The sequence below is a fragment of the Pelophylax lessonae genome (genome assembly GCF_965119305.1).
Source record: "Pelophylax lessonae genome assembly, chromosome: 3".
NCBI classification, from domain to species: Eukaryota; Metazoa; Chordata; class Amphibia; order Anura; family Ranidae; genus Pelophylax; species Pelophylax lessonae.
In genome coordinates this window covers 287,222,910-287,245,283 of record NC_138770.1, presented here as the reverse complement: position 1 = coordinate 287,245,283, position 22,374 = coordinate 287,222,910, and the positions used below count along the sequence as shown (strand labels likewise).

The window sequence follows — 22,374 nt, the reverse complement described above, 5'->3', positions numbered from 1 at the left end:
GAGATGTCCCTTATGTGCCTACCTAATACTTGGTGCTCTGCAGCAGGTACTTCATGCCCAGTGTACAGCTATCAGTAAGTGATTGTTATACTGAGATGCCCCTTTGATGCCCACCTTATATTTGAAACTGGCTCCCTGCAGTAGGTCCTTCTTGCCCAGTGTACAGCTATCAGAATGTGATCATTATACTGAGATGTCCCTTTGGTGTCCATCTTATACTTGGCGCTCTGCAGCAGGCTCTTCATGCCCAATGTACATTAGTATGTGATCATTATACTGAGATGTCCCTTAGGTGCCCACCTTACAGCTGGCGCTCTGCAGCAGGCTCTTCATGCCCAATGTACATTAGTATGTGATCATTATACTGAGATGCCCCTTAGGTGCCCACCTTACAGTTGGTGTTCTGCAGCAGGTTCTACATGGCCAATGTACAACTATCAGTATGTGATCATTATACTTAGATGCCCCTTTAGTGCCCACCTTATAATTGGCTCCCTGCAGTAGGTCCTTCTTGCCCAGTGTACAGCTATCAGTATGTGATCATTATACTGAGATGTCCCTTAGGTGCCCACCTTACAGCTGGCGCCCTGCAGCAGGTTCTACATGCCCAATATACAGCTATGAGTATGTGATCGTTATGCTGAGATGCCCCTTAGGTGCCCACCTTACAGCTGGCGCCCTGCAGCAGGTTCTACATGCCCAATATACAGCTATGAGTATGTAATCGTTATGCTGAGATGTCCCTTAGGTGCCCTCCTTACAGCTGGCGCCCTGCAGCAGGTTCTACATGGCCAATGTACAGCTATGAGTATGTGATCGTTATGCTGAGATGCCCCTTAGGTGCCCACCTTACAGCTGGCGCCCTGCAGCAGGTTCTACATGCCCAATATACAGCTATGAGTATGTAATCGTTATGCTGAGATGTCCCTTAGGTGCCCTCCTTACAGTTGGCGCCCTGCAGCAGGTTCTACATGCCCAATATACAGCTATGAGTATGTGATCGTTATGCTGAGATGCCCCTTAGGTGCCCACCTTACAGCTGGCGCTCTGCAGCAGGTTCTACATGCCCAATGTAATGCTATGAGTATGTGATCATTATGCTGAGATGCCCCTTTGGTGCCCACCTTATATTTGAAGCTGGCTCCCTGCAGCAGGTCCCTCAGCACCGTCTTCCCGACCTCTTTGCTGGGCTCATCGGACACAAAATGCAGGCTGAGCACCTCGGAGCTCTCAAACTTGCCATACTTGACCAGGGAAGTGAGGGCCACCTGGAACTTGTCCTTGAGGCCGGGGCTCCGGTCCACCTTGGTGAACATCATGAGCAGGTGGTAGTCCTGTACCCCGCGGCTCTCCACGTTCTTGCTCTTCCCCTCCCCCATCTTCAGCTCTGAGGAAGAAGCAGACAGGTCCATGTCAATGTCCAGGTCCAGGTCTGGGCTGAGATTGTGAAGCGAGCTGCTCTCCTTCATCCTCCTGGTGGTGCTAGAAAAATTCTCCCTTCCCGAACCCAGGTAATAGAAGGCGAGTACTGCCAAGGCTGCCAGGAAGAGCAGCACCGCCTGATAGGACCTCATGGTGACAATTCTAGCCACCAGCTGTGCTGGACTCATACCGGCCACCCGCGTCCTGCCATACTTCCTATAGCCATTGCCTGTCTACAGCTCTACGACAGCGGGAAGCCATGCTGAATGGACAAGGAAAACGAGACGATGGATAGTGCAAGTGGCCAATCAGCGAAAGACCCGCCTCTGCCCCGGAGGGCGCGGATTGGTGGAATAGTAGAGGAGACTTGTTGCCGTTGGCAGGCGCACAGCTGCTCTGTTCGCACTTGTTCAAAATTCAGAAGCAGGGATTGTGTGAGGGGACATCACGTGTACCAGTACACAGGAGGCACGGAGTACAGGAATGGGCTCCAGTCACCATACACCAGAGGTGTAACTAGAACCTTCAGGGTCCATGCATGAACCCATGAAGGGGCCCCTATAGATCAGGGGAGGGGTGACATCAGGGGCAGTGGTGGGGATAGGGGTGACATCAGGGGCAGTGGTGGGGAAAGGGATGACTTCAGGGGCAGTGGTGGGGAAAGGGATGACTTCAGGGGCAGTGGTGGGGATAGGGATGACTTCAGGGGCAGTGGTGGGGATAGGGATGACATCGGGGACAGTGGTGGGGATAGGGGTGACATCGGGGGCAGTGGTGAGGATAGGAATGACATTGGGGCAGTGGTGAGGATAGGGATGACATCGGGGGCAGAGATGGGGATGACATTGGGGGAAGTGGCGAGGTTAGGGATGACATCGGGGTGGTGGCAGAGATAGGGATGACATCAGGGCAGTGGCGAGGATATGGGTGACAGCGGGGGGCAGAGGCGGAGATAGGGATGACATCGGGGGCGATGGAAGAGATAGGGATGACATCGGGGCAGTGGCGAGGATAGGGGTGACAGCGGGGGCAGTGGCGAGGATAGGGATGACATTGGGGGCAGTGGCAGATATAGAGATGACATTGGGGGCAGTGGCAAGGATAGGGATGACATCGGGGGCAGAGGTGAGGATAGGGATGACATTGGGGGCAGAGGTGAGGATAGGGATGACATCAGGTGCAGTGGTGAGGATAGGGTGACATCGGGGGCAGAGGCAGAGATGGGGATGACATTGGGGGAAGTGGCGAGGTTAGGGTTGACATCGGGGTGGTGGCGGAGATAGGGATGACATCAGTGGCGGAGATAGGGATGACATCAGGGCAGTGGCGAGGATATGGGTGACAGCGGGGGCAGAGGCGGAGATAGGGATGACATCAGGGTGGTGGCGGGGATAGGGATGACATCAGGGCAGTGGCGAGGATATGGGTGACAGCGGGGGCAGAGTCGGAGATAGGGATGACATCGGGGGCGATGGAAGAGATAGGGATGACATCGGGGCAGTGGCGAGGATAGGGGTGACAGCGGGGGCAGTGGCGAGGATAGGGATGACATTGGGGGCAGTGGCAGATATAGAGATGACATTGGGGGCAGTGGCGAGGATAGGGATTACATCGGGGGCAGTGGCAAGGATAGGGGTGACATCGGGGGCAGAGGTGAGGATAGGGATGACATTGGGGGCAGTGGTGAGGATAGGGATGACATCAGGTGCAGTGGTGAGGATAGGGATGACATTGGGGCAGTCGTCTCCTGACATGGGGTCTCCTCCAGAGTGGGGAGCTCCTCCCTCTTCACTCTATTGGCCGTCCGCTGACTTTCTCCTTCAATTTACAGTACCCGAAATCATCTGACTGGACACTGCAGCAAAGGGTGGAGGGCATAAGCGGGCAGTGACAGTAAGTGCTCAGTGTACTATCTCCCAACCCAATGCCTCTAACTGGATGCTGCGGAAGGAACATGCAGGCCCTCCCCCACAGTGGCGGAAATCCAGGCCTCGGTCGCAAGTCCGACTGCTGCGACCCTGGTAGTTCCACTACTGCCATACACCGATTAGTCAGAACTTTATGACCACTGACAGCCTAAAGAGATTGTACAGGCTGTATACTTACCTGCTCTGTGCAACCATATTACAAAGTGGAGCTTACTTCCCTCCTTCTTCCAAGTGTCCCCTCAGCAAGCGGTGTGCTGAGGGGCATCCATGCAAACACGTTTCAGAGCCAGGTTCTGTATACCCATAGACACACATAGCTTAGCTCCCCCCCGAACAGGATTTGACTGTCAGCAGCAGGAGCCAGTGGCTCCCATTGGAGTCCCCTGTAGGAAGGTGAGGAGAGAGCATTGCCACTGAAGGCAGGACAGCGCTGGAGGGGGGCGTTTGTTTACCTTAACCACTTTACCACCGGAGGATTTTGCTGTCTTACATCCAGGCCACTTTTTGCGATTCAGCACTGTGCGACTTTAACTGACAATTGCGTGGTCGCGCGACGCCGTACCCAAACAAAATTTACGTCCTTTTTTTCCCACAAACAGAGCTTTTTTTGGTGGTATTTGATCACCTGTGCGATTTTTACTTTTTGCGCTATAAACAAAAAAAGAGCGAAAATTTTGAAAAAATAACAATATTTTTCACATTTTTTTATATGAAATCCCCCCCCCCCCCCCCCAAAAAATGTAAAAATCAAATTTTTTAAAAATTTTTGGCCAATTTGTTTTCTGCTACCTATGTTTGGTAAAAAAAATCACAATAAGCGTATTTTGATTGGTTTGCGCAAAAGTTATTGCGTTTACTAACTAAGGGAAAGATTTCTGTCATTTTTGGTGTTTTTTTTTTTAACGAGTAATGGCGGCGATCTGCGATTTTTTTTTTGCGGGACTGCGACATTGCGGTGGACAGATCGGACCCTTGACTGACATTTTTGACACTTTTGGGGGTACCAGTGACATTTCTACAGTAATCAGTGCTATATATATGCACTGTTACTGTAAAAATGACACTGGCAGGGAAGGGGTTAATTTTATTGGAGAGGGAGGGGTTAATGTATGCCTGGTGCTTACTAACATGTGTGGGGGGAGGTGACTGTGTGACACAGGGACAGATCGCATGTTCAGCTATGCTGAACACTGCAATCTGTCACTGTCTGTCACTTAGGAGATCCGCCTGCTCTGTTTACACAAGCGGGGGAATCTCCAGACTCGATTCCCCGACGATCGGGGAAGAGCAGCGGCGATCGCCGCTGCTCCTCCCCTGGCCCGACTCCCGCTGTGAATGAATACAGCGGGAGCGAGCCTCCGGCGGCGCGCGAGTGCCGCCCACAAGGGGAGGAGTCCAGCAACATAGTACTACATCGCTGGACGATAACGAGCCACTGTGCCGCAGTAGAGGCACAGTGAGCAGTCGTCAAGTGGGTAAAATGGATGTAAACCCTCACATATACCCAGTGAAGTGAACAGCCTCAGATAATACACAGAGATGAAACAAATCTCCCTACATAAGTTTTATTTGTATAGCTGCAGTCTTCAGCTTTCTACACTGTTTAGAAAGTGAACACAGGGCCGATGCTAGACTGTTTTACGCCCTAGGCAAGATCAGCTACTTGCGCCCCCCCCCCTCCCCCCCAAAAAAAAAATAAATAAAAAGGGAAGGGGTTAAAAACTGCTCTATGTCATATCCAGTGACCCTGATCTGATGGTTCCTCCATGTAATGCTGTCATACCCAGTGATCCCAATGTTCCTCTATGTCACATCAGGGGTCCCTGATGTTCCTCCATGTCATACCCGGAGACCCTGATGTTTTTCCATGTCACACCTGGGGACCCTGATGTTCCTCCATGTCACACCTGGGGACCATGATGTTCCTCCATGTCACACCTGGGGACCTCAATTCCCCATGGCACACCCAGGGTTTCCAATTCCTCATGGCACAGCTGGTGACCCCAAACCCCTGTTACACTTGTGACCCCTCTCCCCCATGTCACACCTGGTGACTCAGATTCCCTATGGCACACCTGGTGACCCCAATTCTCTTTCACACCAGGGATGCTCCATGTCACACCCAGGGACCCTGATTCCCTGTTCTGGGGACACTTACTGGGCAGTATGAAGAGAGTGTCCTGCACTCTGCCCTCCTTCACCATGATCCTGCTTATTCCTTCTCCCAGGACGCTCCTCTCCTGGACCACAGTGCTCACCACAGCTCCAACCGGCTCCTGGTGGAGGGAGAAGCAGCAGTCAGAGAGCTCCGCACCTCCTTCATCACTAACATCCTCAGACCATTCCGTTGCCTCGTCGCTTCTGCTCCAGTAAAGGTGCCGCCCTCCAGTGCCGAGCTTCGGCTCAGGTTCAGCTCTCCTCCACTCCCTGCTTAATACCGACCCAGGTAAATGAACGGCTGCCCACCAGCTCAGATTAGAGAGTCACTTCCCACCCAGGGATTAGGCTGCTCAGCTCCAGAGGAAGAGGATCATTATGCAGCTAGCACTCCGGTGGGCTCCTTTCCTGCCCCTTGGGGCTACCCCAACAATGGTGGAAAGCCAGGGCCTGGTAGTTCTGCCACTGCCCCAGACACCTGGCATCTTCCTCTGTCCCTTCTTCCTCCCCCACTGCCGCCCCTTTCCTGAGCTCACAAGGATCATTCATGATGGAGCCTGAGTGCTGACTCGTTGCTGCGCCCCTAGGTGGCAATGCGCCCTAGGCGGCTGCCTAGTTTGCCTAGTGGAAGCACCGGCCCTGACTATGAACATCAATGTTAGAATGTTTTTTCCTGTTTCAGCACTGGGTGTGGAGTCTAGACATACACTGTGTGACAGCTGATTGGAGGAAAGGCACACACCTCCCTCCACATAGGCAGAGGAAGAGAGAAACATGCAGAGCTCTGCTGTGAATAGACCAGCTCTCTGCTAATCTATCTCTATGCACCCACCCTGACACAAATGTCCAGCCACTTCTACCTCCTGTGTGGGAGAACTTGTCAGAAGTTATCATGCTGATAACAGAGGAACGGGGACTTAGTGCAGTGGAGAGAGATAAGAAAATACTACAGATATATGTGCCCAGGTCAAATTTCATGAATGGAGTTTACATCCACTTTAAGGCTCCATTCACACCTGAGCGATCCAGGTCAAGGGCGGAATCACAGCGATTCCAAATCGTGGAAAGCTTGTGCGATTCCATTACTTCCAAATGGCACCCAAATCATGCCATGCAAGAAATCGATCTGCAAGCGTGAGAAAATCGCAACATTTGCCACTCAAAAAGGAGCAGGAGCTTCTTTTGAGCAGCCGCATTGCGATTTTCCGCACAGTAATTTTTTTGGGGCTATTTGCCCCCTTTAGTGTTTTTGGAGGTTTCCACTGGCCAGTGGAGGGGAGGACAGGGTTTTGAGGAGAGATTAGGTGTTAGGTCCTCTTTTGGGACACTGGAGTAGGGGAAGGGTTCTCTGGGTGGGACAGGGGGTCAGGGGATGTTTGGGGGCTGGAGTTTCCCCTCCATGAGTTAGCTGACTGACTTAGTCAATCGGTTTGTGCTGTTTTTTTGTACTTTTGATGTCCAATAAATTATATTTTTTACTGCAATAGTAGCCTTTGAGGTGCTTTATACTGGTGGGGTATTTTTTTATACACACTGCTTTTTAAATTCACTTCCCCTAAATGGGGTGTGACATTAAGCGGGTATTTCCACTCCTAGGACTCTGTTTTGGTTGGGTTTTTTGCATCAGGGGTGAACGGAGCCTTAAGGTAAAAAAACACTTAACTGAATCCTCTCTCACTCCAGCGACGTCCTGCCTGCAGTGGCACTGCACCCTCTCTCCACCCTCTAACAGGGGAGTCTAAAACCAATGGGAGCCATTGGTTCCTGCTGCTGTCAGTCAAAACCTATTTGGGGGTGGTGCTGAGCTATGTGTGCATGTCTACAGACGTATAGAGCATGGCTTGGGAGCGCATCTGCACGGATGCCCCTAAGCACACTGCTTGCTGAGGGGGCACTTGGAAGAAGGAGGGGACAGTGTTGATGGGGGACTCCAAAAGAGGAAGTAAGCACCACTCTGTGTAATATGGTTGCACAGAACAGATAAGGATACAGCTTGTACAACCTTTTTATACTGTCAGATGTCATAAAATTCGGGCTAATCAGTGAACTCTGACTGGCTGATTTATCACAGCAAGATTGGGGTGCCATTAGGAAGTAATGGCATCGCACAAGCACCCCACGATTTCCTGTGATTTGGAAGTGCAGTCAGAATTGCGGCGATTTCGTCTGTGATCTGGATCGCTCAGGGGTGAACGGAGCCTAAAGTATAACTAAAGGCAAAACTTTTATTTTAGTTTTGGATAGAATGGAGAGGGATTAGAACACCAGTCAGTTTTTATTGCTCTCTGTGCCCCCCTGTAAGGAGATTCCTCGTCTCTGTCTGTCCCGTTTACCATTAGGGCTAGTTCATACCACATGCGTTCCAGTGGTTTTGGTTCTGCATCCAAAACACATAGAAAGTAGGTTACATGGTTTTCTATGGATTTCACACCATTGCTTGCAGTTCCAGTGCATTCCAGTTCTTAGAAAAGAAAGGATATGTTGCATTTTTCCTGCACAGAACTGTACTTGAACGCAGTAAAACACATTAAAAACGCACCTACACACATAAGAAATGCACCTGGAATGCAACTGGAAACAGTACCGGGAACGCATTAAAAACGCAAATGCAGAAATTCATCCGGAAAGGATCTGGAGGATGTTTTTGTGGTGTGATCTAACCCTTAACATTGAAAGTAGAAAGAAAATCCCAAATTTTGGGTTGTCCCCAGAAGAGTAATAGAGGGGAAATCTTCAAACAGAGACATTAGTTCTGGTGACCTGGGGGTGTCCAGGGATCTCCACTCAATTCCTGTTGGCTATGGGACAGTAAATGAAGGGAGATCTCCGTATTGGGACAGAGTTGCCAAAAAAACCAAAATCTGACAGGTTATAACCCTCCCTTACGGTATCCCAAAAAAAAATGCCTATAGTTCTACTTTAATACAGAGAATGTGTTAAGGTAAAATAAAAAAAAAATGGGTTGGGTTTAGAACCAATTTGAGTGAATAACATTGATGGCATCTAGAAGTGGATGGCATATTCAAGTCACTTAATTACCGCCTTAGTTTACTGCTACAGGACGGCCTCTGTGCGCAAAATCACATACAGTATATGTACATGATTCTACATTTCCGAGTGGGGGGCGTGTGCGCCCAGCTGTGCTTAGTCACAGCACATGCCGATCACCAGGCCCCAGTCAACAATTGACCGTCAGAACCCAGTGATCGGCTCTGAGCTTCCCCGAACACAGCTCTGTGAATGTAAACAACACAGAGCTGTGTTCAGTGACAGAGGATCTCGTTGTTTGGTCATTCTTTGTTCAGCAGGGAAAGAAAACAACTAGATTCCCAATAAAAGCAGCACACACTACACATATAAACAATTGTTAGGCACACATTTAACCCTTTGATCGCTTTTAAGGTTAGCCCCTTCCTGCAGTGTCATTAATACAATGACAGTGCATATTATTAGAACTGATCACTGTAATAATGTCATTGGTGATGTCAGTGGCAGTTAGTTTCATGTAGTGTCAATATGCCCACCACACTATTGCAGTCCCGTTATAAGTCGCTGATTGCCGCCATTACTAGTATAAAAATTCCAGTATATATCTCATAGCTGGTAGATGCTAGAACTTTCACACCAATCAATATACACTTATTGAGATTTTGTTTTACCAAAGACATGTAGCAGAATACATTTTGACCAAAGTTTGAGAGATTAGATTTTTTTTTTTTAATGGGATATGTTTTATAGCAGAAGGTAAAAAAGAGGTATTTAAAGAACACCAAAAGAAAGCTCTATTTGTGAGAAAATAAATATATAAATTTAGTTTGCTTACAGCATTGCATGACTGCACAATTATCAGTTAAAGTAACGCAGTGTCGCATAGCAAAATAATAGCCTGGTCGTGAAGGGGGTAAAACTTTCCGGAGCTGAATTGGTTAGGCAGCAAGTAAGCATGTTGTCCCTTCAAAGATGTAGTGGTGTCCATGCCTCAACAGGTAAGGGCTAAAGGAGGACCTACTCCATATTAAGTGATTGTTCATAAGGTTATGGCTGATCTGTGTGATTAGAATAGGAAATATCAAGTAACTTATAGTTTGTTAATTCACTACGGAATAAAGCAAAGGTTCAACTAGAAATGTGACCTGGCTAAAAAAAAAAAAAAAAAACGCAAATCTAAACTCATATTCTCTAAACATATCCTCACATTTCTGAAATCGTAAGGGGGGACACCTTATTGTAGGTGTGACGGGAGTCACTTTGGTTGGGGACGGCTAGAATATCTGATATCTATGTTCTATCTAGACTGTAGGAAGCGATATTCTGATGGAAGCACACAAGCACATTGTGGGGGGGGTCGCAGTTTCCGTTAAATTGGTGGCAAGCATTGGTATGTTTCCTGCAGTCTGGGACATCCAAACCTCCACTGGGATCCAAGGTCTCGGGTAGCAGAAGAGGAGAGGTACAGATACCAGCCACCATGGAAGAGGAATTTGGAAGGAGGTTGCGAGAGATGAGGATACAGAACAGGGAACCAGTGTCAGAGCAGGTCCTGCTAGGATGGTAGGATTCAATCTGCTTGGAACTCTGGAAGGAACCGCTAGCCCGTGAGCAGCGATACCAGGGAAAAATCCTCCCCTCCATCCAAGAAAGGAACTGGTCGCCGTATGGATTGCCGGAGCTGTTTTTGGGAGATAAACCGCACAAGGAGCAGACAGCTGAGTTAAGCAGGCTGGTCTGGGCAGAAAGCTACAGAGCACTCCGGTGACATGTATCCCAAGCATGCACTTGGATAGCGGATGACAGCTTAACGGAAGGCTTTGGCTACGGCTGCCTGGGACTGTTGTACGGGAAGCTGTCAGGGGACCCTAATTTTGGGAGCGATCTGGAGTGGCAGTTAGAGGAAATTATGGATTACAGAGAGGAGATCCTGAATATCTTGGAAGTGTTCTGGGCACTGGAAGATATGGAGTTTCTGGCCATTCAGGAATGGGAACTGGAGATCGCCTACAGACAGCTGCTAGACTCTGCTCAGCACCAGAGCTGGGCTCCCTTTGCCTAGGAACATCCAGAAATACCAGTTGACAGTCCAGAAAACCTGTCTGAAAAGTCAACAATGTGGCACAGGCTATAGGTCTCAAAGTGTAAAGTGGGATTAGGCTCGGTTCACACCTGTGCGATGTGGGAAGGCTGCAAATTCGCAGCCTGTTCCCGCACCGCATCCGCACATCTGGCAGTTCACACTGCCATATGCGATACGCAGGGGGTGTCAATTAAATGTTAACGACACCCCCAGTTTGATCGCATATCGCAGTGCGATCTAACAGTTCGCACAGGATCGGTTTGCACAAGTGTGAACCACTGTGCGATCCGATCCTGATGCGGCTGAAAAAAAGGGTCATGTGCGAGTTTGGTGCGGATACAGTGCGAATTCAGCCATACAAAGTATGGCTGAATTCGCATCCGCACATCAGATCGCATGTAATGAAGGAGCAGTGCGCTCCGTATTACATGCGATCGCCGCAGCCGCAATAATGTGAACCGACACTAAATCTTCATATATTTCTTGAGGTACATTGTTGATAAATATTACTGTCCCATTTGAAGTAATCCAAACCATATTCTCAATGCTCATTGAGTAGTTGTCCATCATTTTCTTGGTCACCCTGTGCCCCTAATAGACACAGGATGACTTACACATAGGAGGGGTCAACGGAGCCAGAGAGGGATTTCTCAACCCCTCCAAGGCAAGCTAGATTCCACAGGACCCCCAACCAAAGTGACTCCCGTCACAGTAGGCTAAAGTGCTTCAGTGCCATACAGGAGGATTCCCATTGTATCCTGCCCATTCACAACTGAGGGCCATGTTAATTGAAGCTCAAAAAAGTACATGGGATTCTTTGGGGCAGAGAAGTGCAATTTTAGTCCCTACAGACTTTAAAAGGAGCGCCTGAAATATGCAGGTAATGCATGTTTTTTTATCTTGCCTCTCCTTTTCTTAGTAAGTAGCTGCCATTGGCTAAAACAAAAACAATCAAGCCTAAAAATGCTTGTACAAATATGCTTAAAGAAAACCCTCCTGAAATGCCTGAAGAAGCTCATTTGTGAACCTATAGACTAGACAAATGTACATGTAGCAGGGACTTTTAAAGGCACATACACAAAAAAATTGTGGTAATGAGAAAATAGTACAGTAAAAAACATATTTATTAAATATAGAAAAAAACATGCATTACAACCAGTTTATGCATCTTACATCCATATACTATACCAATAACATGACTCATATGAATGGGGGTTCAGTCTTCAGTGTTTTTGAGGCTCCCTCTCTCATGACACCTATTATAGGCAATCCTAGACAGAGCATTTCGGTCTTTTCACAAAAGCCAGAAGACCCATTTAAAACATTTTCAATCCTCCAAAGGGTATAAGGCCGGGTTCCCACACATATGGGAATTGGATGCCGGTTTCCTCGCATCCAATTCGCATGACAGGAGAGTGTGACAGGCTCACAATGGAGCCGGTTGACACAATTCCGGAGCGCCATGGTCCGCATTGAAAAAGGGTCCCGTGTGTCTTCTGGTCCAAATTAAGTGTGAATTTAGGCAAAAATTCTGACCTGATTCACACCTGAATCAGTGAACAGGGACGCATCGGACCCCATGTGAACCGTGGCTGAAACATAAGTAATGGAGCCCTAATTGCTCTGGGAAATTTAGGCCAAGACTTCTGCATGGCAATGTAAATCCAGCACTTCCTTACTAAGTTGGTGGGTAGATAATGGTTGTTATCTCCTCTGACCAAGTTCAAAGACTTATGTGCTGACCCCTCCCTCATCAGACATGGTCTTCCTAAATCATACTTTTTCTTATCTAACCTACCTGAACAATTTACTCTTCTATACCTAAACAAGTTGGAAAAGGACTTAAGCAGCCCATAGATGACTCGATTTTGGACAAGTCAGTGTTGATGGCGGAATGCCTCCTGCAGCACTGTTGTGTTCTGCCGGAGGGGAGCACGGGAGTCTTCCCGGCCAGAAGAATACAATTACTGCTAGCGACTATAGCTGCCGGCAGTAATCAAATGTAAACAATTTCACAGACTGGTTGTACTCAAGTTGATCGATGGGTCGATTTGGGTACAAGAAGCCTGCCCATACATTAATCAAATCTCAGCTGGTCCCTGCTGAACGAATTTCGATCCATGTCTGGCCGATACAGCAGGGACTAGCTGGGTATACAACAAAAGACATGCAAACTGAGCCCTGTCCATAAGGCATACCTCTCTACCAGAAAACAGGATTTAATATTCTGTTAACCACTTGCCGACCGCCGCACGACTATCTACGTCGGCGGTCAGCCCCTCACAGGCAAAGTGACGTAGGGCTACGTCACTAGCTTGTGAGGGTCTAGGGAGCGAGCGCGCGCCGCCGGAGGCGCGCTCCCGTGTGGTCACGGACCCCCCGCGCGTGTGACCGGCGGACCCGATGTCCGCCGGTCACTCTGCGATCGTCGGGGGAGAGGGAGAAAGTCAGGCGGCTTGTGTAAACAAGCTGCCTGTCATTCTCCCCTGTGTATGAAGGATGATCATACGGTTCTACTATGTAGAACCGTTGATCACTCTTCATACATCTGAAGCCACAGCCAATCACAGTAGAAAGCACGCCCCTAGGGACACACATAGCCCCTCCCTTTCAAAAAAAGTTAACCCCTTCACTGCCAGTGTATTTTTACAGTAACAGTGCATATGTATAGCACTGATTACTGTAGAAATGTCACTGGTAACCCCAAAAGTGGCAAAAATGTCAGTCAAGGGTCCGATCTGTCCGCCGCAATGTCGCAGTACCGCAAAAAAAAAAAAATCGCAGATCGCCGCCATTACGCGTTAAAAAAAAAAACAACAAAAATGACAAAAATCTTTCCCTTTGTTAGTAAACGCGATAACTTTTGCGCAAACCAATCAAAATACGCTTTTTGCGATTTTCTTTTACCAAACATAGGTAGCATAAAACAAATTGGCCGAAAATGTTAAAAAATTTTGATTTTTTAATTTTTTTGGGGGGGGGAATTTCATATAAAAAAATGTGAAAAATATTGCTATTTTTGCAAAATTGACGCTCTTTTGTTTATAGCGCATGATCAAAAAAATCGCACAGGTGATCTAATACCACCAAAAGAAAGCTCTGTTTGTGGGAAAAAAAGGACGCCAAATTCGTTTAGCTACAGCGTCGCCCGACCGCGCAATTGTCCGTTAAAGTCACGCAGTGCCGAATCGCAAAATACCCCCTGGTCAGGAAGGGGGGTAAAATCTTCCGGGGCTTAAGTGGTTAAGCTGGTACAGGGTCCCCATGACCCTACATACAATATAACCACAATGCACAGCTGGAGATTTCAACAGCATAAGGGTTCCATGCTACACATCTTTTGGACATGCCTGGTATTACGCAGTATTTAGCACCTAGTCAGAAAGATTTCTTCAGACTCACAGAAGTCCAACTTGGGGATGACTCAGCAGCCTTCCTCCCCCATTTATCACCATTCTCATTGTCAAAAATCACTCCTAAAACACTTACTGAATGCAGCCAAGACCTGCATTCCACTTTACTGAAAACAGAGAGCCCTCTCACTAATTAGTGTCTGGTTTAGTAAAATAAATGAGAATAAAAGGATGGAAGACTTCATAGCTGTAAAGGGGGAACAATTTCACAAAACCTAGTATGGTTGGATTGATTTCACAGCAGACTACAATGCTATTATGGGCACGTCATGAGACCTCCTGGCAAATTAAATGATAGAAATGTCCCCATACACAGAAGGGATTTTCTAACAGGATACCTTCCTGCCATAAAAGGCAATATAGGATCCCTCCCCTCTTCATGGTCTTCCTCACCCTACCTCTTTTTTTTTTTTTCTTTTATCTTCTCCCTCTGCTCTCTATTCTCCATTTATGAATCTTTTTCTGATGATACAGGGATTTCACACCCAGCTCTTCCAGAGGGAGGTTTCATCAGTCATACCTTCACTGGCACCCCGCCAATGGATCCCAAGCCTGCTCTAATGCTGCCCGTGCATGATAAGTGATTTGTTCCTACTGGGGACCTCCGTCAAGCTAATATCAACATACAATGTTGGGTCAAACCTCTCTGCCCATATGTTAGGATTTTAAAAAGGATTATAACCCTCAGGCCACAACATAAAATATATCACTATTATATGGAATGTTATGACCTGTCTGAACAACGATCAGCATGTCTCGTATACTTCATGTTGTCGGTTGCTTTACAAAAAAACAACAGCAGGGGTGTCACAGGGGTTACCCCTGGAATAGGTCAAGAATAGGTCAAGAAAACTTTATCAATAAAGTCTTTTGCCTTTCTTAACCTGAGTTTAGCCTTCTTTTGCAACCTATTCCAGGGGTGTCCCCTGTGGCACCCCCGCTGTTGTTTTTTTGTTCTGGTTTACTGGGTTGCTAAGGTTCCCTGGTCATATTGACCGTATGGTAAGTAGTACTAACGGGAGTACTGCCCTCTATTACACAAGATTGGACGGTATTGGGTGTCCCTGGATTTAGTTTTATGCATGTTGTCGGTTGCTTTACCCTTTCAAAGTGTGTTGTGCTATCTTGCAAAAATCTAAAATAAAGAATTTCATTAAAAAACACCTTTTTACCAACCCAAGATGTTTAGTGCCATCTTCCTTCACTTTTAAGTCTTCACTGTTGTCTTTGTTTGCATGCCAGCATCTTGAATTTGGGAACTGGCTGTGACTTCCTTCAGTCTTTGCTAGCCCCCTACTGTGCATATTCGAGATCCAGAGCCTGCCATGAAGACTCCTGTGACGTGTTCTCAGTAGACTGCAGGCAGAGGGGGCAAACCCACCGAAACATCATCCGCTCCTAGGCAAAGAATCAGGAAATGTAAGCACTTACCTGCTGGGAAAAGTACCTAATACCTTGGTTTAAAAAAAAAGGTTCCAAATGTCTAAAAGGGAAAAGGGTGATCCAAGATTATGCAATTAGTAAAGGGTGAGTAAGGTCCACTTTAATAAATATTTAAAGTAGTACTAAAGGCAAAGTGTTTTTTTCCCCTTATTGCATTTATCACTAGCCATGTCACTTCTAAAATGTGTTTGGTGAGGTTTTTTTTTTTACTAAGGAAAGATAGAGCAATTGAAGTTTGTACTCTAATGAATATTTTCCTGCAACATAAAGCCTGATCTTTCTGGCTTCTCATTCTGCAATTGCTAGTTGCCTGACTGTCGCGTTGACACACGTTCTTCAAAACCATGAGTGATTAAACAAAAGACCGGTATACAGATAACAACTGGTAAATTGGTTCTAAGGGCAGGTGTTTTTTTTTTTTTTCCTTTATGCATTCTCTGCATTGGGGTAAAAAAAAACCTGCCCCCCCCCATACTTACCCAAGCCAGATCTAAATCCAACTTTGTCCCCTAGAGCAGCATCTCTCTCCACTGTCCCCCCTCACATGGCAGATTAAAGCTGTCAATCAAATCCTGGGACCAGGCCACACTGTCTGTGTCTATTAATAAGGCAGCGCAGCACTGGATCGTGCCACCATGAATCGCCTTCCTAAGCTTCCAATGGTGGCAAACCAAGAGGAGGATTATTGGGCTGCTCTGTGCAAAACCATTACACAGAGCAGGGAAGTATAACACGTTTATTATTTACAAAAAAACAACACTTTACAATCACTTTGACCGTTTGCATGAACATTTGTACAAAAATTCTCAGTAAATTCAATGACTTGAAGAACGTCTTTCTAGATTACTTCAAAATTTAATTTGCTTTTAACATTTGATTCTGGAATGAGTGGAATTTCCCTGAACAAAACCACATTCACTGTTAGAAATCCATTTGTTTGAGAAAAATTTTCCATCCTGCTTCTTTAAATGTTGTAAGTCGTGGTGTTAACTTCTTTTGTCTATAGCTGGCACATCCAACCCTTTAAAGATGATCTAGATGCTTCAACTTATGAGCTTCATAACAGACCAGTGTGGATTACAAAGATGACCTTTAGAATAGTTAACAGTATTTTTAGAGATCATATATGGAAAAAAAATTCCCAGATAATGTATAGAAACATTACAGCTAACTCATAACAGTGGTATAACCACTCATTCGTTCACTAATTTATGAATATATTATATAGCTGCACAGGTGGACCATTTTGGAGGCTGGGGTAAGGGGATCCACCCTCAAATAACAGTACAAAGTACATGTGTGAGAAATGCAGATCTGTTAGCAGTGCTAGAGAAGAACATTTGCTACTCTCCGGGTGATGCAGCTATTCTCCAACTGATGTTAAACATTTGGAAATTAGTTAAAGAATTACTAGGGATAAAGGGTTTTACTTCTGTTACAATTATGTGGAGTAACCACACATGTTAGCAAGTGGAAAGCTGGAGGCAGGTGTACTTTGGAAACAAAAGGGTATTCTAAAGCTGGCCATAGACTTTTTTTTTTCATCCAGCCAGAGGCCAAATAGATTCCTCGATTCACATAAGTGAGGCAGATGGAGAAATTCTCCTGCACCCCCCTATGCCCAGCGGAACATTGTATGCTGACAGCAGCACCCAGCACTGTAAGAATATACTTATCAACGACTACAGCTGCTGATCAACAAAAGTTTTCCAACTTGACCATTCAATAGAAGTTGATCTGACGACTGACTTCATACATTGTATCTGGAGATGTCCTAGGTTGGTAAGATGTGGTGTGTAATCCATATGTGTATGAGCATCCAAACATTTCAGAATTCAAGTTCATTTGAGATTAGGGCTTAGCAGAAAATTGTTTCTCACTAGAAAATTTATTGAACAAAGTGGGTTTGGCCACATCCATCGACAGTGGGGGAATGAATATCAGCAGTCAATTGGAATTGGACACTAGAACAGTTAACTTTTCTGCATATGGGAGTTATCAATAAATTCCAAATGATTTGGGCGTATTGACTTCAGATGATTGGTTTAGTACCCAATTGGTGAGACTATAATGGTTGCTATGAGCCCAGGAATATTGAAGTTTTAATTTTATAGAAAATTTAAATAAAATATGAATAAAAAAAGTTTCATGAAACTATCTTCATTCTGAAAAATGAAAAAGGTAAAGACACAAAACACTGGTCTCATAAACAAGGTTTTCTTTAATTGAGATTGCATATTTTCCCATTTTTGCAGTGTACAAATTATTTGATCAAATATTTACAATTGTTACAGAATGTACAATTTCAGCTAATGCAGGTTTTCTTATTGTTCGAGTCAGCAAAAATAAGACTACATTCAAGATCAACTTATAAAAAATGATTACAATAAAACTAGATATGTATGACATTCATTATATTTTATGGAAGGAATATTGTAATGAAAAGATCTTATTCACTAAACAGCACTAAATTTATTCTTGTGAAAAATATTGCACTTAAAACAGTCATGTCAGGAAGCACGGAGAAAAGTAGTACAAGTACTGATTCGAAGTAATGAATATTACATAAAACAAATGATCTTTAGGCATTTTGTGGGTTTATTTTAATATGAAGTGACCTTAGCACTACAGCAATCAAATCCGATTGGATAACATTCTTCCCAGCTTTTAGTTCTAGTAAAAGTGTGAATGCATCTTTCAGTGCATAATGGAAGGAGGAGTAACTGGTGCTTTGCTTTTGAACTGATGCTAGCAGTTTGATAAATATAACTTTTTATTGACTTTAAAGCCCCCTCAATGGCTGTAATAAAGGCTAAGTCACTGCTGTGGCAGAAATAAGAGCTTTACCCAGGGAGACCTCAAGATAGAGAAAACCACCCTAAGACAGCCATAGATGGATTGAATCCCGTCCGGTTCAGCAGGCACTGGCTGGGCTTCGATCCATCTGTGGGCAAGCTGGTTGTACTAAAGTCGATCCATTGATTGATTTCAGTAAAAGCAGCTTTTTTTCCATACGATTACTGCCGGTGGCTATAGCCATGAGCAGTAATCAATGTGTTCTGCTTGCAAGGAAAGCCCCCCGCTGGCAGAACACAATAGCGCTGCAGGAAGGACAACCCTATCAATGCTGGTTATGTTAACGGGGGGAATCGAGCAATTATTTTTTCTGTAAACAGGAAAATTGCATCATCTATGGCAGGGGTGGGGAACCTATGGTTCGGGGGCCGTATGCGGCCCGCAAAGTCATTTGGTCCGGCCCCCTGTGCAGCTGAGTCTGTGTCTCTCAGCTGATCTGTCAGAACGGAGACGATGCTTCCTGTATAGTTCCTGCTCTGTTCTGACAGTCACAGTGTGAATGTCACAGGCGGAGTGATATTAAATGCACTCCACCTGTGACCAATACAAGAAACATCACCTCTTCCTCCAGCGTGGTGCTGCTACACTTTTCCTAGCCAGCATTTCCCTCCAGCAGCACACACAGCAGTAGCAGCCAGAACCAGCAGTACCCACAGCACAGTACAAGCCAGCAGTACCAGCCTGAGCCAGCAGTACCCACCAGCAGTACCAGCCAGCTGTACCCGCCAGCAGTTATTTTCAAAACTTACCACAACAAAAAGTCGACTGCGCTCCAGACTGACCGACGCAAACCTGGAAAACCAGTTGTGAGTAGCAACATCATCAATACCAGCTAACATCACACACCTCACCAAAGAGAAGCAGTTGCAACCATCACATTAGGGGTGAGTAAATTAAATGTTTGACCAAATATAACAGGCTAATTTTTAAGTTGATAATTTTGTACGGCCCCCGAATGTTTTTATAAATACCCACATGGCCCTTGGCAGAAAAAAGGTTCCCCCACCCCTGATCTATGGCTTGCCTTAATCTACCGATGTACAGTATAACCAACACTAACAGTGGTTGTGGGTAAAGTCCTAAAAAGAATACTGATTTTCAAGGGCAGTATCCTTATGAAGATAATCTGCTAAATTGGTTTGCAGGTATCCACACTTTAGTTAAAGGATAGTTTCACCTTTTAAAAAAATAATAAATGCATCTTTTTTTTGCAGGTAAAAAAAATGTGCATTTACTTTTTCTTTTATGGAGCCTGGACAACATTGCCCCTGTGATCAGAAGATCGCTGGAGCCATGCAGGTCTCCTGCAGACTGTCAGTGTAAGCTGTCTGCCTGTAAAACTTACAGGCAGGCAGTTTTACACCAACAGGAAGAATCAATTAACTACCAAAGCGCTCAACAGCGCCGTGGTAGTTCATTGAGAACCACAAGCCTACAGCTTTCAAAAAGTGACAGCTGGCACGGGGAACTTCTCACTGTACCGCTGTCACACAGAGGCTGTGGATCCCCAAGTGACTGCAGGAGTGGGAACATGTAATATGTTCCCAAAGGTAAACATATCCTTTAAAGTTGCTGCACCAAGTGCAAAGAAGAGAAGATAGCACCAAATTTGGTAAAGTACCATACGTCTAATGAACAACAAGTATGATGCAAACCAGCCAAAGCTGTGTAAGTAGCTCATCTGTGATTTGATTATTTAAGCACTATACCTATAATACATTACAACTGTATTAACTAGAAGCATCTGTCTGTGGAAAATTACATTCTTCAACCAATATACACGACAGTGGGATGAGGAATTTGCATTTTTTTTTTTTTTAAATTAGCAACAACTTTGGTTATTACTAGGAAGTAGAATTTTTCGGCAGATGAGACATGCAAAGTCTTTTCTTCCAAAAAATCTTTTCACTGAGCTCCCATTAAAGAGAAATAAAACTGTTGCTCTGGTCCTTCAGTGCTTGCAATTTAAAGAGGTATGTCCTTTCTATGGCATTTGTGTTAACTTCTAAATTTTCCCGCTCAGTGGGGGGGATTCTAACCAGCAAAACAAGAACAGCCAAAGATCCATCTATGGCCAGCTTAACTCTTTAAAAATTAAGGGATGGTGAGCAAAGACAAGGAGATGCCAATTTTTGCAACCTCCTGCCAGGTGTGCATAATGAGAATATAGAAGGACAAGGTAGTAGCTAAAGAAGAAGCTACCAACTACAGTTCATATTAGCTACTCTACAGTACTCCAGTAATTTTTCCAAAGGATAGCTTGCAATACACTGGGATGAAAAAGTGGGTGGAACTTTAATGGTGATAGGTAAACCTTGGTGATTTTATATGATAAATGGTCTCTGAGGAGACATGGCGTGCGGTGGGGTTTGTTTGCGCTAAAGTTATTATATACAGTATATTTATTGAGAATTTTACAGTGGCTGTTAGTAGTCTAACAACAATGGTTCATTTTTGGTATTGATACTCTCTAAATCTACCTTCATCGAAAAGACGGGCAAAAAGGATAGGCAGCAAAGAGAGACTTTTTTTGTTGTTGTTCTTGGTGGGTGTATGATTGATATACACTAAACTATTGCTAATAAAAAGGGAACACTATACAGTGGTTTTAGCATAAACTGACTCCCTCTGCCTTTTCTGTATACTTTACTTTTAGCTGTATTTGGCTGATGGAGATTCAGGCTTTTAAATGAAGGACAAGCAGGCATCTACATAAAGGGCTTTGGTCACAATTGAAGGCTATTATGTGTTACAAAGAACACAAAAGTGTTACGCAAGATCAGACATGACTTTTATGGCATTGGCACTGCCATCTACACTGTTATAGGTAATCAAACTGACAGCAAAAATCATTTTAGGACTGTTAAACAGTTCTTGGATATTAGGTACATGTCCAATACATTTAATTGTTGTACATTCTATTTGCACATTTTTAGCTGACAAAAATATAATAAAAGATATCCCGTTTGGTTCTCACCAATACAATAAAGACTAAAGTGTCAACTTCTAATACTGTCAGCATATGCATTGCGTACGATTATGAGTCTATACAGCAACATAAACTTGCATGCTAAAATCAGGCGTGCTTGTATCATAAAATACCAAAACAAAAAACCTGTATGAATATTGTAAATAAATCAATAGCTTAAAATGAAAATGTGTCAAATTGTATCACAATACATACAATGTAACCTCTATTGTAATAACTGGTAACCATTAAAAATACTGTACATTTTTAACTAACAAGAACAATAAATGTTCAGCAAAAATTAAACAATAATCAAGACTAAACCACATTGTATAATGTGGTTGCTGCTTATTTTTTTCATACGAGTAGGAAAATGCAGATCCTAGAGTGTTTAGAATTTAAGAGACTTTTCATTTTAATGCAAAATATAAACCCCTTATCCCAATGCTTTTTCCAAGCAATATACACCTTCCCGATCATGCTACTGGCTGCTATCATCACATTTTAGAAGTCTGAGAACCACATATAAATGGTACAAATCTCACAGTTCCAATAACAAATGCAGATCATTGAAGGACAGGTTGCTCGGAGAAGAAGAGAGACCCAACCAAGGTCTGCATTGATATGTTTAATAGGGAAAGAGCAGGAGCACTCTCAAAGGAGTTCTGTCAGATGCTAGAGGGAGGTGCAACATAATGCTATGAATGCTAAAAATCTGTACCCAACGTAACTAAAAAAAAAAACTATTAAAATGTTGAGGAAACTAAACTAGCCAAAAGAACTAAACAAGTTTTTGGAGTCATACATTCTTATAAAGGCCATAAAAGACATAAAAATACATGGCTACTGAAATGCATTGCCATACGTTTCTCAACATTTTACTACAACTCCTTCCTGCAACTGACAGAGCTCCCATGTTCAACAGGTAGAACAATCATGTTCTCTTTTTCCTTATTTTACAATCACATCTGGAACAAGATATTGAGGCTCCTCCTTGTCAATAAAGCATCTCCTATAAAGTACAGTGGCCTAGCAGACTAACTGCAGCATTGTCGATTTTAAGTACAGGAGAGGGACTTTCTTGGCCTTAAGTGGAAAAGGACAATAACAACCAGA

At 44.8% G+C, this 22,374-nt stretch overlaps 1 protein-coding gene across 1 annotated transcript in view; it reads right to left on the bottom strand.

Annotated features, from left to right (window-relative positions):
• The window catches only part of XXYLT1 (xyloside xylosyltransferase 1), a 350,101-nt gene extending 348,376 nt beyond the window's left edge, over positions 1 to 1,725 (bottom strand). The window contains exon 1 of the mRNA XM_082251565.1: positions 1,125 to 1,725. Coding sequence (XP_082107691.1) covers positions 1,125 to 1,610 — 486 coding nt within the window. The 5' untranslated portion in view covers positions 1,611 to 1,725. The remainder of the gene's footprint in view (positions 1 to 1,124) is intronic.
• Positions 1,726 to 22,374: the final 20,649 nt, after the last annotated feature.